Source organism: Papilio polytes, unplaced genomic scaffold, assembly GCF_000836215.1.
Source record: "Papilio polytes unplaced genomic scaffold, Ppol_1.0 DF823980.1, whole genome shotgun sequence".
NCBI lineage: Eukaryota > Metazoa > Arthropoda > Insecta > Lepidoptera > Papilionidae > Papilio > Papilio polytes.
The window spans coordinates 2410280-2422604 of NW_013525224.1; the positions used below are offsets into that span (position 1 = coordinate 2410280).

General features: G+C 35.5%; 1 protein-coding gene across 1 annotated transcript; it reads right to left on the minus strand.

Moving 5' to 3' along the window:
* Positions 1-537: 537 nt before the first annotated feature.
* Positions 538-11389, minus strand: LOC106101426 (cilia- and flagella-associated protein 61-like). Its single transcript, XM_013280663.1, has 32 exons — positions 11189-11389; positions 10948-11082; positions 10561-10721; positions 10012-10156; positions 9747-9882; positions 9229-9383; positions 8852-8942; positions 8381-8604; positions 8000-8100; positions 7780-7885; positions 7499-7610; positions 7337-7413; positions 7088-7264; positions 6807-6885; positions 6433-6558; positions 5964-6061; positions 5616-5747; positions 5338-5532; positions 5126-5254; positions 4814-4977; positions 4430-4614; positions 4031-4226; positions 3626-3795; positions 3044-3150; positions 2909-2977; positions 2685-2817; positions 2424-2597; positions 2246-2359; positions 1507-1611; positions 1155-1223; positions 1041-1067; positions 538-728 (listed from the first exon to the last, which is right to left on the minus strand). The coding sequence occupies exons 1-32, from the start codon at positions 11332-11334 to the stop codon at positions 579-581; spliced, it is 4188 nt and encodes a 1395-aa protein (XP_013136117.1). The 5' UTR covers positions 11335-11389; the 3' UTR covers positions 538-578.
* Positions 11390-12325: the final 936 nt, after the last annotated feature.

Below are 12325 nucleotides of genomic sequence, written 5' to 3' on the forward strand. Positions count from 1 at the left end.
CTTGTGCATTTCAATGTAAATATAATTTATAAGAGAACTTGTCGGAATAATGAACATGTGTAAAATTAAAATAAATTATCTAAAATGTATAGTGTAGTTTTTTTACACAGACTTTATTTTATTTTATCTTTTAATTATTGCGGTAGACCATCCCTAGATTCGATTGTGTAGCAAAGAATTTACGCCTCATATTTTTCTGTAACAGCCATGCCCTTCCTGTTGATGTTAAATAGAGCGTTTGTTACTTAGTGACAAAGTATTTTGTTTTAAAATGGAGGGTTATTGCCAACCGTCACCCCGCTCTGTCCCCACGTGAGAATAAAACTTTTCACCCGTCCGACCTTTTAGTCCCACTATCACAAATAAGGTGACCGATGGAACCGTTATGAAATAAAATAGGTTCCAACCGACCCCCGTCGCAAAAGGTGGAACTTTTTATTCTCATCTGTTCCCACGTGGGGACAGAGCGGGGTAATGGTTGGGAATAATCCTAAACCGAGGTATACGTCTAAACAAAACACAATTGTCTCAACAGACATTACTCACCAATATATTAAAAACATAAAGTAACAGCGACATTAATCAGATTTTGGCAAAGCATACTGCGGATTGGTCGCGTAGTTCTGCTTGAGGTATCGTGAAAGATGGGCTACTACGATACGCTCGCCTCCCACTGCCTTCCAGAAGCCAAGAGCCTCGTCTCTGATGGCCGCACTTTGTCCACATTCCTTAAAACATATATCAAACCAATTAGTCTTATCTAATTGTTTTATAGACAAAAGGACTCCAACTTTACTTCAAACCTTAATTGGTTTTCAATTTGTCATAAAATATCTATTAGATAAAACATCCTAAACACAAAGAAATTAAATAATGCATAATTGAGTACAGATAGTGATTATCTTGTAATTAAAAATCAAAACTATGGATAACAATAACAATTTGATTTTTAGTTGTGCAACTGAACAGTTGAATGGACTGTGAAACAATCGACAATCACTTAGTATAAAACATAGTATTTGTAACACTATTTAACTTACCGAAGGTATATCCTCGGGAATACGAGCCTGGAGAAAAAAAAAACGATTAAACTAAACAACAAAAGAAGACAATAGCATATCGATTAAAAAACTTCTAAATAGTAACATATTTACCACTTCTTGGCTCGTTCTTCCGACAAACTTGTCTATGACAGACCGGAAAGTACCCAGATCTTGCACCTCCTGTAATAGGCAATATGCATATGACGTCAAATTGTACCTTTTTTTAAGTATACTTTAGTATAGTAAAATAGACCTATCGAAAACAGAGTTAGTTTTAAACTGACAGCAAATACTAATATAATAAAGAGGAAAGATATGTATTTTTGTATGTATTAAAATAACTCTAAAACTACTGGGTCGATTTCAAAAATTCTTTCACCAATAAAATCAGCGAGTAATATTTTATTTATTAATATCCCGTGGATGAAGTCGCGAGCAATAGCTAGTGTAAATACAAACTTACAGCGGGTCCATATCCTGAATAAACAGCTTCTATACCATACTCAGATTCCACGGGTGGTCGGTGATCGCCAAGAAGATAGAAAGTTGATTTCAAGAGATCGTAAACCTTAAAGATGAAAGCATAAGATACATTTCTGCTTATACTGTTCATTTTATTGTACTGCCCCTAGGACCCACAAATGTCTTTATCCATTCCCGATGAGACTGGACTCAATCTCTAGGGAGCATACCTCTGGGACTAACATAAAAAGTCTCATTCGGCAATTAATTTTTAGATACTTTCAAACAAAACAACTTTTGTCTTCTGCTTTTTAAGAGTAACCACAATGCTAACAAACACAACATTTTGCTATTTAATAAATAGTATTCTGAACGTTTAGGATTATACTGAGCGCTCTACAATTAATAAGACACACTAATATTCTATATTACATCAATACTAGCGTATTTTGCATTAACTTGGTATATCTATTAGTAGCAATTTTCAATAAAAATTACATACACATCTAAATTTTTTTTTTGTAAAAATATTAGTAGATTTTTGTTAATTTACTAATATTTCCTTCTACCATTCCAACTAAGCTCTAGGCTTGTGCCTATATGGTTCACGACAATAGTCGAATAGCGGGATTCGAACCCTAGACCGTAAGATCGGTAGTCCGTACCCCAAACCATTAGGCTTGAATTATTTTACATCTTTCTAATATCCGTTGAAAGTGATACTTTTTATTTATACTTACAGTGCCTACATCTTGGTCATTTATATCGTTCATTAAATTCTTAAATGTCATTTGATACATCGCTGTCATCCAAGGCTGGGAGAAGAATTCGTACAAATCATCTATCTGTTTCATCTAAAATAAAAGCATATGTTATCTCTCTCACTCTTTCTAACAATTTTTAACAATGTTAACATACCTGGTATCTAACTAGTAGCTTATTAAAGAACGCCTCATGTTTTCCGAACAGTTGTGTAAGGTTCTCTGATGGGAAAGGTTTCTTAGACAAGCAAGTGACCAACACAACGCAATGCAGTGCGTTTAATTGCAAGCGGAAATAGTTGCCGTTTTTATCCGTTTGTAAAGTATGACCCTGGGAATAAATGATAATTTCTAATCATGTTACATCTATTTATATAGTAGCAAAGGAATTTGCAAACATTTTCCGGTGGTATAATACCTGCAGTGGTAACGCCATTTGCACAGCCATCGGTATCTCAATCCCGGGCCTCCTGATCTTAAGATAGTAGAGAGGACCCGGCAATGTGGCCGAATGTGTGATCGGCGAATAGAACTTCATCACAGGCTGCCAACTAAAATGTTACAAACATCAAAATTATACATTTAGTTACATGGTTTACCTAGAAATTATAGTCAGTAATTAATAATTCAAATAAATCTAACCGTCTACATGTGGGCAATTGGAATCGCGATTCATTACTGTAGTTGCTGCCGTAAATGGAACTTTTACATCTGCAAGTAATTTACGTTTATAAATAATTTTTCTCTCACAGAATACCTCTTGTATTTATATCTTACCCTAAAACACTGGAGCTGTATCGAGAGATAATTTCTGATGGACAAAGATCAAGATCTGCAATCGAACTCATAAATGGATCTAACTTTTGTAGAAATAGTGCTGCCAACTAAAAAATTAATACATCTTACTAATATTATAAATGCGAAAGTTTAGATGGATGGATGGATAGATGGATGGATGTTTGTTAGCGTTTGTTGCCTAAACGGCTGAACGGATCTCCATGAAATTTGGCACAGGTTTAGAGCATAGTCTGGAAGAACACATCGGCTACTTTTTATCCCGGGAACAGTTACGGTTTCCGTGGGATTCATTAATTTAGTTTTTTAATGTTTACTCGATCATTCTGCAACGGTTCAACATATCTTATTGAAAGTTGGCACAGATATAAAACAAAGTCTGGAGTACACATGGGATAAGCTTCATCTCCGAGGAATGTCCGGTTCCCGAGGGAAACGTAGCTTTTTGTAATTTATACAGTTTGTATGTTTTCGAATACCACGCGGACAAAGTCGCGGGTAACAGCTCGTATTAAAATAAAGATCAAGTTAGTTTATGTTTTGTTAGCTGGTATTATGTCTCACGGCTTCTCCAACATCTTCCGAGGAGTAATACTTCTGTGCGTGCGATTGCGCGTACAAGCGACGCGAGTACTTAGTACAAGTGCCCGCCGCATGCACGCTCGGGTCGTTCGTTTCAAAGCCCGTGCCCACCACCAGCCCCCCGTCGTATACTAATCCACTCTCCGTTATTGCTGCGAAAGCAAAACCTTACTGTCATAAATGTAAAATCTTTTCCAAGGCTCCAATAACCACAAGACCAAACATCACAAGCAATCTTTAAAAAGTAGTTAACCTTAGTGACTAAAAAGTGACGCAATATTCAGTGACCATTGTAATATATGCAAAAGTATATGTAACCTAGACTTGTCTGTATACTCTGTATATTATTTTAAATAATGTGCAAATTCAGTAACTTCAAAACCTAACCTTTAAAAGAATTGACATCAATGGCTTTAATTCCGTAGTAAAAGAAAGTAAAACAGGATAATGTGATAGCCTGCGTGTGCGTCATAAAATGCAGCAGTTCGATGCGAGCGCCCGACAGCTTCCAACCCGTGTAATAGCAACGCCGGTACACCTGGATGCCTAGATCTGACAGACTTGTTTGTACTCGTTCATCGACCTAAAAACAACGAAAAGTAAAATATTTTTATAGATGTTTTAAAGTTGATATACTTGAATTATCACTATTAGTCAGTCCAAAATAAACATTAACTTGAATCTTAAGACCGCTAGGATGGAGTACTTTAATGTTTTCTATTTCTATCTTCTTAGATCGTAAAGCACCAGTAAGGTTGTCGGTTAAAAGTGTTAAAATATACATACTGTTTCGTTATTAAAGCAGTTTACTCTTAAAGCATTAGTGTCTTCAGGTGGGAACGGTTCAACAAACGTGATCATATCAGCCGCAATACCTAATTCAAGTAAAGCAGCGATACAAGAATAAGCGTCTATACAGTCACCGTATACTATGATTTTATTATCTTCATTCAAACCGTTGTATGATTCTTCTGAAAAACCGAATTACGGATATTAGTGTCCTTAAAAACAACTGAAGCATAATGAAACCAGAATACTATGATAATAGTTTTTAGAAAAGAAACTTTACTATACGAACAATTGAGGTAAACCACATTTATAAAAACATGTGGTGTTAAAACTCGCTCGACTCTACAAAATAAGCTTAAAGATTTCATTTAATAGACTTACTTAAGTCAGATATCATCCTTAGTAATTTCCTGAGGCCCGTGTTTGCGTCGAACAGTGAATTAATGAGCATCAAGTTCTCCGGCATCTCCGTAAATCCTGATACTCTATCAGGTCGGTACAATGGGTTGTCCATAGGCAATTTGTCGCAGTTTATCTTTTTTTCCCTAGATCGAAATATCCACTTTTGATTACCTTAATCCTTAGCAACCTATTTTAGTTAGCCAATACTAAAGTATCAGCAATCCTTTCACCACTTAATCTACCTAAAGTTCTTGTCTTTTTACAAAATTCTAAACAATGTTATAGGCGTACTTTAACAGTCGATCTCGCGCCAACTGATCCTTCAAGTAATCCGGATGTTGGAACTGCTGACCACAAGTCAACACCAAATCGTCGTAATGCTTCACCAACCCACCTTTTAAATAGATGCATTTCTTTTGTCTGAAAAAATATTTAAAAGAAAAACGAGACTCCAATTATTGGGCTGATAATACGTTACATTGTAGCAAATTATTGTTACAAACCTGTCAATTTTAATCATAATCCCAGGCACAACGTCCATATAGAAATAGTAGGGTACACTTTTCAGATATCTGTCCGTGTAGCGACCGTCGCGCGGAACACAGCGGTCCGCCGCGCGCAAGCACTCGCCCACAGTCGGCAGACCGTGTTCCGACACCAAAGTAATATTTGTAAACGTCAAGTACGGAGAAGTTGGTCTGAGTACAAAGATTACAGCCAAAAATAGATGCTTTCTTAGTCGTTATTAAGATATGAACATAACCAATTTTCATATACCTACCCCATTATTAATGTCTCTAGAAATGAAAGACCAGTGCGGCTGGCGCCCACCACAACAATATTTCGGTTGATGTAGATTTTCGGCAGACTGGTCATCGGCCGGTCAACTGTCCAGAGCGCAAAAGGTGCGGAGCTGAAATATATCATTTCAGTAATAATTTTAATGTTTTTTTGCGAATTGAGAACTAATTACGTCTTTCAATTTCATATTTACTCTAAGTCTATCGTCTTTTAGATTTAAGTAACGGATCTGTGCCAGTGTTCCACCGCATTTCTCTTTTACAACCTTTATCCATTCTTTTACACATATGGTAAATTATTTGCTATAAAAATAACAGATTAAAATTACCTTTCTTTGGCCTTCTCTTTTTCATTTTTACCCGCGAGACGGTATGGAGGTACAGGTGTCATGTGACTTGCCATTGACATCAGGTTGCGAGCAGGACTCTAAAAATATATTTGAATTAAATAATAACAATTGATGTTCTTTGTAAACACGATTCTTGCAAGAGTACTAACAACAAGAATAAATAACAGGCGAATTTACACTTATTAAATTTCAATTTGAAGAGATTCGTAAACTACAAAGCTTATTAAATAAGAATTTAGAAAGTATGATATTTTTACATTATAAATTACTTAATACGGTTGCTAGGCTACAAATGTATCCATAAACAGCTTTACTACCCGTTAAATTTTGTAACCATATTCAAATAACTGATAAATAACAAAAATTAAAAGCTTTATTGGACGTATTATTCTTTTCCTTTATTGTTACCTCAGTAAAATGTAAATTCGTTTAAATTTAATATACTTACTGAATCTCCTTTAGCTAGTAGGCGACAAGTCCAGAATAGTTGTGTGTACGGACTTTGCCGCAGAACATCGCGCATGTACCAGCGACTGTGTGGCTCCATTGCAGGGGACAAAACACCGCCCAATATCTAGAGTCAATTCAGTACAATAAAGTTTCTAGAAGCTTCAAATAAAATGATCACCACTACCTACGAACATCGATGGCAATTACCACAGGTCTTAAAAATATATGTAGGTTTCTATCTTCAGAAGAACCTAATCAATACTGTACTCGGACTTAAGATCTTCTAAAAAAGACTATAGGCAACCTACACTCTGTATACTATATACCTAATAAAAAAATGATTAAACTACTAATATAAAAAAAATTACTTACGTTACCATCACTTCCTGCACGATATGGTTCAGGTTCTAACGCATATTGAACCCGCAACGATATTGGATCTTCTATAGGCCTGCGATAAAACAAAGCTATGTTAAGTATCGCACAATAATCACATCCGAAGAAAAGATAAAAAAACATTTCCCTCTATAAAGGTACCAACGATGAACATAAAACATAACTTTATCTACTAATTTAACTTGAAAATGAACAGTCTCCGAGGCCCTTGTAACATGTTAACTTGTAGATCTGTCTTTAGTGTATAAATGTGTTACGCTAGCACGACGACTCCAACGGGCTGGTTCCTGCTGGCCAGCACGTAGGTTTTGAGGACATCGCTGGAGAAGCTGGACTCGATCAGCTCGATGAGCTCGTTCTTGCGTGGCGCGTGCTCGAGGATGTCGCTCAGGTATTGGATGTCGTACTCCTCCGCGAAACGAACGCTCACTTCACTGTAGGTTGTTTTAATTGGTAGTCAAGATTTCAATTATTTGAAATCACATACGAATCGAAACAAATCTTACCCTTTAACAGAATTTATATGCGCAACAAATAGAGATTCATTAACGAATCGTCCGATAGTGTTGTAAGGCGTTACTAGCTGCAAAAAACGTATTACCTTTTATTTTAGTAAGCAATTATTTCAAAATTACAATGAAATGTAACCAATACACAAAACAAAATACCGTGAAATGTTCAAGCAAAGGGAAAGACGGTTCGCTTGAAGGCAAGCACATGACACAATAGTCTCTGCCTGGAAACGTTTCGAATGCCGCTTCTAGTAACTGAAAACCAAATCTGTGAAATAAAAAAACATCATCTATTTGAACTTAAAAAAATCGTTTAAGAATACACTCAAAAGTCGCGGCACAGGACACATCTGAGGTGTAGCTGTACGTAGCTGGATGCGGAAGGTCTTCACGCGCAGCTCAAAATCATCCGCCAAAGAAATTGAAACGAACTATACCTTTCGTCATAATCCGGATGCATTGCGAACAGTTCGATTATAAATGCGTTAGGAGGGCCTGAATACCTCGGCGGCTCTGGCAACTTTCCAGGAGGTGCAGTTGATACTGTCAAATTACATAATAAAATAAATTACCTTAAGCCTTTAAGATACGGGACAGACAGATTTGAAAACAAAACATTAACCTGTCTTTGAATAAAGATATCATAGAAGTACTTACGAGATTTTTTCATTTTGTCTCTCTTTATACACTTTTCCTCGGTAAATGACAAAGAATCTCGTCGTCTATCGTCTAATATTTTAGATAAATTAGCAACACCCCTAAAAAAAACACACAACATTTTGAATTTAGTAAGAAAGATAGATGTCATGTCATGGTAGTTGAGTGTACAATACTTGGACTGTTGTAAGCATGTCTTTTTAATAATTTTAGACTACAACTAGCACGAAAATTTTCGAGAAAGTATATGTAGATAATGCCATCGACAAAATCTGTATTACATTTGTTTAGCGCCCTAACGTTACGATACTTTCTTTAATGTATTCTTGCTAGGTCTTTCGTTTAAGACCTCTGTTCTAATTATATGTATAATATTCTAACCCCATTGCTGCTTTCGAAAGTTCGTCGTACGATAGTAACCGTGGTATTCTTAACAAATGTGTATCAATGTTAACAATATCGAATTCCAACTCTTCCTCGTCGTCATCCAAAAGATTCATGATATCCAACTGAGCTTTAGTACTGAGATGCGACACTTGTGAAGATAAATCTTTTTCTTTCATCCTTTGAGCAAAACTATCCGCCCTTTCTAAGTCTTCTTGTATCTAAAACAGATAAAGTACATTTTTAAGTAAAGATAAATGTTTGTGATAACCAAAATAGCATCCTTTACTTCTACTCTCTCCAGGGAAATATATTTTTAAGCTTATTAACTTACAATTAAATAGCATTTGATTATTACTGACCCATAATTTTGTAAACAACGTTATTCAGGTACTATTTAGGGACGTTGACAATAACAACTTTAATTACCTTAATAACTTCTGTAGACAAATCAATAAACAGACTTACCATACCAGATTTAACCTCCGACTCCCCATCTACGGGAGGACTAACGCTAGGGTCACTGGCTTGATTAACATTGTTTTGTATTCCTAGAAGACTATAAAAACAATTATTAACCACAATTACATTTCCGACATACACTCTTAAATATATATTATTAAATTAGAATAAAATTAACATTAACACATTCTATAAAAAAATCTTTATCAAGTCGTTTTCAAGGAATAAAGTGTAAGAATTAATAATCACAAATTACCGCAATCGTTTATTCCTTACTAAGAAACTAAGGAAGTCCCTTTTAATTTACAGGAGAAATCTCCACTAAGGAAGTACCTTGATAACCATTAAGTGATACTGAGAGACGCTAACATGTGTAGACAAACCTGAGAGTCGACTCGGCGTCCTTGCTTTGTTTTATATTGGATTTATCTTCAAGGTGCCTGAGTCCCGCGAACGGGGACAGTTCAAAGCTCTCCTCTAAAGCCTCGAAGTTGATTTGGGTGTTGAGACACATCACGCCAACGGCCAATTCCTTATGCTATACAAAAAAATAGCTTTGTAAAAAAAAAACAATTAACACTGCAAAACTACATCTTGTCGTGATTTCATAAGATTGATGATAGGAGAAAATTTTCCCTAATTATCTTATCAACATTACAAATGCGAAAGTTTAGATGGATCGATGGATGTTTGTTAGTTTGTAGCCTTAACGGCTGAACGAATCAGGATAAGATTTGGCATAAATGTAGAGCGTAGTCTGGAAGAACTCTTAGGTCACTTTTTTTTTAATTCCACGCGGGCGAATGCAAGCTATAAAGTCCAAATGGTCTTTCGACTTTTTTCTCTTACATCATACATGTGCAAATGGACTTATATGTTATAATAATTGTTAACACAATACCTCGCAGACAAGTATGACCCGTTCGGATTCAGGGTGGCGTGATATGAGTTCACTAATGTAATAATCTCCGTAGAGGTCACGCATGCGTCGCGAACGTCTCTCTATTATTGGAAGCAAGTCGTCGTTGTCTTCTTCCCTAAGAAACACAGGTATATACATTTTAAATTTCGTTGGCATATCTATCAAAATACTCCAGATGTAAGTAGGTACTTATTTCTATATCAAAAAAACATATACTCGTATTATTGAAAGTAAAGTATCTTACACGGCTCTCCTAATTCGCAGTTTTAAGCAAACATCATTTCTCTCCGCGATCTGTAATGAGGGCAGTTTGTCACCGGGTATGCCTCGCTCCATCACCTGTACACGTCTAAACGACATCTCGTAACGCGGCTGACCGGGCACTAGAACTGATCATAAATTATTATTTACATTATACCAGTAAAGACCAGAATGTAAACTAACTGGCATCAGCAAGCACAGTCCATGCCAGGCCTACACAGTCCATGCCAGGCCTGCACTACTGTCCAAATGTATACAAGGCATTAGATAATCTCAATTCGTATCGCATTAAATTATAATGGAGTAAAGTAAAAGTCAACATTATTTTATATCCCAAGTTTTACGATTATTCATAAACATTTACAGCGTGAAAACAAAAAAAACGACTCTCACAGCAGTCTTATTATTGCGGTAAGGATGTTAAAATTGTTTTTATTCAGCAATTATTTTACTTTGAAGATTTTCGTCTGCATATCTTAAATTTAGATAATGTTGTCAAGTGCAACTTAATTTAGTAAAATATATATCTTACCAGTATTGCTTGGTATGCTTTTCATCATTGCGATGTATTGAAGATATGGGTCATGCATAAACACAGATCTAAGCATATTATCAACAATCTCTCGCCCGTAATTTGTACTCCAACACATTAAATGCACAAATAACGTATTTCTTGCTGATAATTCCACGGCTCTACAAAAATAAATCCATTTTCATTTTCCAATTATAAACAGACTTATCTTTTTTTTGTCACAACGCTTATGATCTCCTAGTCCTTATCACAAACAAATAAGGTTCGCGCAACAGTTTTCGTCCTACGTGTTTTTTTCTGTAGTACACTACATTCTTTTAAATGTATTTCGAAAAATCTAACAATGGTGCATTCTAACGTAGAACTATGTATATTATTTGATTATACTTATATTTCGTCCAGACATAATCCTCCCATGATGTTTCGCACACTGAGGGTATTAGCGGAAAATCTTGCAAGGCTAAAAACCCAGCCACGTGATCGCTTTCATTCAATTGACATATGGATAACACGCAGGTTTTTCTGTAACAAATACCCTCCAAAATACACATACTATTCCACTACCACCTGAAAGTATTTGCCTTATAATTACTTCAAATGGATATCCAAAATTATCCAATATCCTTACATTAAGTGAATAACGTCGTTACATGTATTGATACGAAAGTTGTCAGCCATACTTTTATTTACTAAGTCATATATTTTAGCTCCATCTTCTATTTCAGCTAAACGCAATGATCCTAACTCGGAAACGAATACAGGTCTAGAAACCATTATTAAAACTATCAAATAAGTTTCATCAAATTAGCAAATTATTCATCCTTCAATATTGAAGTTGCCAATTTTACAGAACACGATTACTCTATGGTTGACACTTTCGAGCATAAAGTTGAGCATCAGTTGAGTTCCTTTCGAGCTCGATGCTATTAAAGTCACTTGGGACCTCATATCCTGTAATTTTCATATATGTATTTTATACGGACTCGATGTACATGGTTTATGCCGGTGCCCACCACAAATCGCAGTTGCTAGTTTCTTGTGGATGTCAAGTGATAAGCGACACAAAGAACACTTAGTGTTTGAAGGTATTTCAGTAGTGGATATATTGAAGAAACTCTTTGGTGGATTGTATGAGAAAAGTCTAACAATCTATTTGCGGAATGCTTTTGTAACGCCTGATTTTGTCCCTCATAGTCAACGCACCTCAGTTTCAAAATAACATTTCAAATGGCATTACAGAACAGAAGCGGATAAAGTCTGCACTTTCCTGCGAGGAATCGTGATGTGGGTAGGGAAATAATAAATACAAAAAAAATTAGACTTAATTTATTTAATGTTCTTATATTCAAGCTGAATTTTAGAATACACAAAAACGTAAATCATTGACAAAAGCTGCGTCGCAAGCGACGAATCTTTTACACATTGAACCTAACTAACAAATAATTAAAACTAAAAACACTTCATTGAATCGATTGGTATGCTTAATATACAAATAACGTATAACCTAATAAAAATAATTTAATTCTGTAACAATTATTTACTTCTAATTACCATCAATAGATGACTTCATTGCGTGGATCTCTTTGGAGCGATTGGGTCAACAGAACGTTCTTTCTATAAATAAATACGTCATTTGAAAAAGCAGAAATCAGACACTATACTCTTAAAAAGAATAAACTATACATGCAGACAATCTGACGTATCTATCATATTGCTTGAAGAATCAACATAAAACTTCGCTATAAACTAAATACTTAACGAGAAA